The following is a 6,616-nucleotide window of genomic DNA, read 5'->3' as shown; positions in this document are numbered from 1 at the left end:
AATGTATAAGGTTATTAATATCTACGTGGTTCACATCCATTCCAACATTTGCCACAGTATGTATAAGGTCATTAATATCTACATGGTTCACATGAATTCCAACATTTCCCATACTATATATAAGGACATTAATATCCCTTCTTGTTAAAAAACAGAGGAACACCTTTAGAAACTTAGCCATCTCATTGTCTTCAAAAACCTTGCCATAAGTATCCTTTAAGAACCTAGTTGCCATTTTAACATTTGTTTACTTTTTATGGAGCTAAAGTCCTTGCTATTAGTGTTAGCATTATCAACCAGCTGTTTCTCATAAGCTACTTCTGAATTTTAATTTCTGTTTTTAAACAAGTCCCTTGTTTTGTGAATTCTCCATTCTGTTTGTTTAAACTTCTTGTACGTACAGCATTTAACATTAGTTTTCTTTCTTAGGTCTTTGGTAAGCCAATTAAATTTGCTTTTCCCCATTATCCTCTTCTTAGGGACATTCTTATCTTGGATTAAAAGCATCCTGTTTTATTAAATTTTCCAAATTTGTTCCACATCATATTTACCTCTTTATTGCAAACCACTATTGACGAGTCTTGTCTCATGGCCTCAAAAGTGGCCTTCTGAAAATTAGGAACTAAAATTTCTGTTTTTTTTTTTCAACATTCAGTGAAAATATCAAACCTTATTATGCAATGATCACTTCTTCCCAAATATGCCCCTGCTTCTGCCCTTGTAACATTATTGTTAACCTCAATCTGAAGGAAGGCTAGGATGTGCTTAGCTCTAACAAATTGCAATTATAGTCTTCCAAACAAAATTTTGGCTTTAGAATTTATTAGTCCCCACATTCTTCAGTATAGAAATTATTGTTTAAAAACTACTTAACTTCATTTATACATTTTTCAATTTTTTTATTTGAAATTTGCATTTGAATAATGCAAGATCTCATAATTTTGGTTATAGTAAATGTTATTTAAAATACATTGTTAGAGGTTAATTCTCCGTGGCTACGAGCATATGTCTTCACTCACACCCCTATCACCTCCTCTGTGGAAAAGAAAAGTTCTTCTAGTCATTAACAATAAATCAAGAATGGCATCCTCTGATTGGCTCTGACCATTTGATGTAGAGAACCATTCTGAATCACTTCAAAAAATCTCTATGCTTCACTTATTAACCTATACATTCCTTCCCAATTAAAGTATCTAAAATTAGTGTGTCATAATTATTACAGTGGTGTCCTTTTTAGTAATGACTCTGAACTCATTATACAGTTTCTGGTTGAGCTCATCTGTTTCATTAGTTGGCCTATAGGTTATAATAATTGCCAGTTAAATACTTTCTACCCTGAAAAACCCCTGATCATAACCCATATAAATTTAACCTTCTTTTTGGTTTTCCATTTCTTTGATAGATACTCAGATTCCTTCATGTATCTGCCTGTGAGGTTTGCATGTCACTAGCCTTGGGCTATCTTCCATGTTTAACTTATGCTAGTACATGACGTATTCATCATGTTATGATACACCTCCATCAATTGGAGTGTGACACAATGTCCTTGTACACTAGCTCCCTCTAACCACTTACACGTGAATTAACTTCATTCTTTTCCTCAGCATTGTCTAGAACAGACATGTTCTTAAACTGTTAATAAATTATTTGGGATTTGCAATAATTATAACTTTCAAGTTAGTTTTTCCCATAACCAGTATAGTTTCTTTACTTTCACTTAGAAGAAAGAAACACATTTGATTTCCCACCATTATGAATTCTCAAGTGACAGTAACTTCCTCCCATGATAGTGACAATGTTACTAATACAGGACCTGTTGCTACTAAAAGTTTGTTGTCTATGACAGTCATTGTTTGGTATTTTGTAGGTAACTTTATGTATGCTGGGCCTCCTCTTTTCATCCATTTGGCCAGGATGATGATGACTTTGACCATCTATTTCTTTTACGAGGGTTAGCTTTATCTGTGGAGTAAAATTCCCACTCTTTTAATTCTCTTCCTTGACATGATTTTGCAGATATGTTTTTTCTTTCTCTTTTCTTCCCATGCTGTACTATATGAAACCCATTCTCGATATTACTTTGTCTACCCTCCTTCACTTGACAGGGTTTCTTGCATTCTTTTTTCTCGAGCAACTGTGCACTAACACTAACATGCCTCATTCTCCTTGTTTACTTGACCCTTTTGTCCCAGCTTACATCCATTCTTCATTTCCATTCCTTGATTCCTTTAGAATCTCTCTTACCTGCTTGGGGGTGGACCCCTTAGCTTCGGTTTCTCTTTCTAGTGATCCTTCACCACTTTGCCTACAAGCAATGAAATGTCTTTTTGCCAAGATGCATGCCTTTCATTTACGTGAAATTCTTTCACCTTTGAGGACTGGCTTCCTTCAAACTGCTCGTTCGTTTTGGCCGTGAATACATGTGCCTTCTTCAGTGGACATTGTGAGACTAGTGGAACCTTTCTCATAAACTATTGTCCTCGATTGTGCACCTCCCCTCTCATTTTCTCAAGAACTTATCTTGTTGACTCAATTGTTCAAATACTCACAGTGGCATTCCCTTGCCTCCCCCCCCCCTACCTACATCTCTTCACAGATGTTTTTCTGTTGGGCTGGGGTACATTTCTGAACAATGTCATGACTTTAGGTATGTGAGCTCTGTAGGAACATTCATTTCATATCAACATACTCATACTTCATACTCCCAACCGAGCATGTTACCATTCCTCCCTTTTCTCATGGATCAATTGGTCATGATCCACTCCAACAATTCCCTGGTTGTTTCTTATATCAATCGTCAGGGGGGCACCTATTCTAGGACTCTTTGTTTCCACATATTTGACCCACTGTTTTTGGCTCTATCCTATTGGGTTCACCTTGTAGCTTTTCATGTGCTAATGGCTCTGAACTTGATGGTAAATTGCCTTTCTCCACCAGACAGGATTCTACTTATGGAGTAGTCTATCCACCTTCAGATTTTTCGTTGGGTTTGCTCTTGACTGGGCACACCTCTTGCTATTTCTCTGAACACCAAACTTCTTCTTTTCTGCTCCCCAGTTCTTCATCCTTTGTCTCTGGGCCAGGACTGGTATCCATTTTTTTTCTGTATATCCACTTTCATCTTCTCTCTCATGTCCTCTCTTTGATACATGGTACTCTTTGTTGGTACCTCTTTTGGGAACAAAACCCTGTTTTATCAACTGGTGTCCAGCCCCCCCCCCCCCCCCCTCGTTTCATTTCCATTTTCTTACTCCAATAATACACATCTTTCTTTCACCTAAGACTATCATCCCTTCATCTTCACTTGTAGGATTTCTCTGGTCCATTACCCACAGAGCCGGCCTCTCCAACTGCATAGCCTTTATCTTACCCTATTCTTGTCATCCTTCAACTCTGTCTGTTTATTAATGGAAGTGGCAAGTTTTTCAGTGTTGGTCCATTTGCCACTCACTTACTCTGGGCTGTCCTACTGTGGCCCACCTTTTGGCCTTTCTTTTATTCACATTTGTTTGACCATGGATTGTTGATTTCCACCATTGCTGGTTATCAGGTGCAATTATCAACTACATTTTGCCTTTCCTGTTACCACCAGGTTTATTTTTTTCCTGTCCTCTCCACTTTGTTCAGATCCTTCCTTCTTCACCAACCCTCTCATTGTAGTCTTGTGCCTGACTGGGACCTAATGTGGTTTTACACACACTTACATGTGCTTCGTTGACTTCCTGTTCCTTTTACCATCTTCCTCTGAAGCTTTATTTCCTTCCCGCCTGTGATCATTGTCATTCAGATGTTTATGCCATTGATGTTTCCCATACATTCTTTCACTGTACTTCCTTACTTCTCCACCCCAACCATGCCTTTCTTCTTAAGACGTAGGTGCTCGAAAAGGTGATCATTCCTTCTTTCCTATCTCTCTCCCTTCAGTTTCTCACCTGTATGTTTATTTGGACTCAGATTGTCTGCTGTATCTGATTTGGGCTGTTTCATTGCTTCTTTGCATGTACGTCTCCTTGAGGTTCCTGTCATCGTTTTTTTCTACATTGGGACCACACTTTGTCCAGGGACCTCTCAACCTCTCACTTTCTACCCTTGATGGACTTGACAACTCCTCTGATTGGTGTATTCTTCCATAGATATTGATGCTCATAGGCTTTTTCACATTTCATTGCATCACACCTGTCTCATTATCCTGTGTCTTGCTTTCACCAATTCACAGGCAAGATCCTTTATGTTTGTCTCCCATCATCATCATTTGGCTGTTTCCTCTCCTGTGCTATTTTGACCTCCTTAAGTATATTTTTTTCTTCATAACCCTCTTCTCTTCTATAGGACCCCACCAAGTGGCTGGTGTTGTCCCCCCCCCCCCAGGGTATGCTTACTTCCCAAATTCTGCATCTGGCAAGAGGTAATAGAAAGCACTCAACCCATTCACTCTGGCTCTACCAGTGCCCATTGTCGTGATGGGGTGTTTGCAGGATCATTAGAAGTATCCTTGTGGTATTAAAATTGGACTATCAGGGAAAAAGCCAGCACCAAGGAAGTGACTGCCCACTTTTCAAAAATTTGGCCTTTAGTTCAAATATTTCTCACACCCACTTTAGAGCATAATCACCTTTTGTGACTAGGGTGAAGAGAAACTGAGGTTCCTGATTGCCCCTGGTACTTTCAAGCTCCTGTAGGGCTTGAAAGATTTTAAACCCCAATTACTGCCAAGATTTTTGCATTTTGTTTTACCCATTACACTGTCTCCAGTAAAGGACCTTTCCATCAGACATTTGATGGGGATCTAGGCACTTCTCCAGGTCTCCCCAGTGTGAATTCTTCCCCCTTCTTCAAGTGGAGCATGGGAGAACCTTGCCATTTACCAGTTCCTAGTGTGATGGGCCTGGGAGAGTTCTTCACTGATTGTGCACAGTACAGTGGGCAGTAGGGTAATGGTGGCACTATATGTGTAGTGTGGGTCATTCCTTAAACAGCCCTCCTCCTACAGCAGGACAGGTTCATCACCCCCTGTACAATCTGACTGCACCCTAACCACATTACATTTCTTGGCTTGTGTGCTGGTGCTTTGCTGGTCATGCTAAAATTCCACTCACCCTTGCAACACTTGGGGGTTCTTTTGTCTTTCCTTCCCATTTATTCTGGGTGAAGAGTATACCCTGGTTGAGACATGATGTGGTATCCCATGAGTGTACCCCTAGAAAGCACTACAAGAAAATGTTTGATGGTATACCAGCAACTAAACTGTCAACATCGTCTATAATGTCTTCTACTTTAGCACCATCAACAAATTCTTACCTAACCAAATAACGCTATAAAAATAACAGAGTAGTTTTTAAATTAAACAATAAGAAGCTAAATTTGTATCCAGAAATATCTGTAATAGTTATGTAAATCATAAAAATGAATTTATAAAAAAAAATTCTTATTTCCACTCAGTATATGATGCACAGAAAAATATTTGAGTAATTCCTCAAATAATATTTCAAAAACAAACATACTTTTTACTATATGTTTTTGTGAACATATTCTTCCAACAAATCAGAAAAACAGAAAATTTGCTAATGTGCATTAAAAACATCCAACTCAAAACCACAAGGAAAACAGCATAAAATAAGTATCGGAGAAAATTATTTCCAACATGCAACAACAACTAGTAACTTTAAAGAAGAAAAACTATTATCCATACATAGAATGTGCTTAAAACAGAATCTCATTAATTAGATATACCACGAAAAACAAAAATAAAACTTAACAAGTACCAATTAGAAAAAACAACAACTGCCAAACTACCAATGAAATAAACACTTTTATCAAAGACAAAACAACCAGAAAAATATTTAATGATAAACTTACAAATTGATAAAGTATGGAGATGAGTTATTGTTATAGGTACTCTTTATGTGTTTAATTCAAGATCTACCTTTTGAAGGTATTTCATCCACATTCTGTGTAGGAAGAGTCATTGTTATAGGTTCTTTTTGTGTGGATGTTGTTCAATTCAAATTCTACGTTTTGAAGGTATTTGATCCACATTCTGTGTAGGGAGAGTCATTGTTGTAAGTTCTTTTTGTGTGGATGATGTTTAGTTCAAGATCTACCTTTTGAAGATACTTGATCCACATTGGCCTTCAATCACCTTTTTTTTTTTAAGAGTGAAGACATTGTTGCATCTTGACACAGATCTATCTTTTGTCTTACAAATAATGTACACGTGTTATTTGTATAAATATATTTATACTCACTCCAGGTTGTATTTCTGGATATGCACTTAGTATACAAAGTAAAATGTTCAAAACTAGATTGATAGAAAATTTTTCTTTTTTGTATCATTCAGGGTCCTTCTAGTCCAACAAGAGATAAGGATGCTCAGAAAGAAAGCAGAAATCGACCAAAAGCTGTCTTCTTCTGGACAAATGCCGATGTCATGAAATGGCTACGAAGGCAGTGCCAAGAATATCATTCACTGTACTCTCACCTGTTCCTTGAGCATGACATTACAGGTATGACATCATTTATCACTTGTTCTTTGAGCATGACATTACAGGTATGACATCACTTATCACCTGTTCCTTGAGCATGACATTACAGGTATGGCATCACTAACAAAAGTATA

General features: G+C 37.7%; 1 protein-coding gene across 4 annotated transcripts in view; it reads left to right on the top strand.

Moving 5' to 3' along the window:
• The window catches only part of LOC106470484 (protein aveugle-like), a 50,144-nt gene that overhangs the window by 6,917 nt on the left and 36,611 nt on the right, over positions 1 to 6,616 (top strand). For all 4 annotated transcript variants that reach the window (XM_022399097.1, XM_022399095.1, XM_022399096.1 and 1 more), the window contains exon 3: positions 6,338 to 6,503. In XM_022399097.1, coding sequence (XP_022254805.1) covers positions 6,338 to 6,503 — 166 coding nt within the window. The remainder of the gene's footprint in view (positions 1 to 6,337; positions 6,504 to 6,616) is intronic.

Source organism: Limulus polyphemus, unplaced genomic scaffold, assembly GCF_000517525.1.
Source record: "Limulus polyphemus unplaced genomic scaffold, Limulus_polyphemus-2.1.2 Scaffold4031, whole genome shotgun sequence".
In the NCBI taxonomy this organism is placed as follows: domain Eukaryota; kingdom Metazoa; phylum Arthropoda; class Merostomata; order Xiphosura; family Limulidae; genus Limulus; species Limulus polyphemus.
This window is presented reverse-complemented; position numbering and strand designations above follow the sequence as displayed.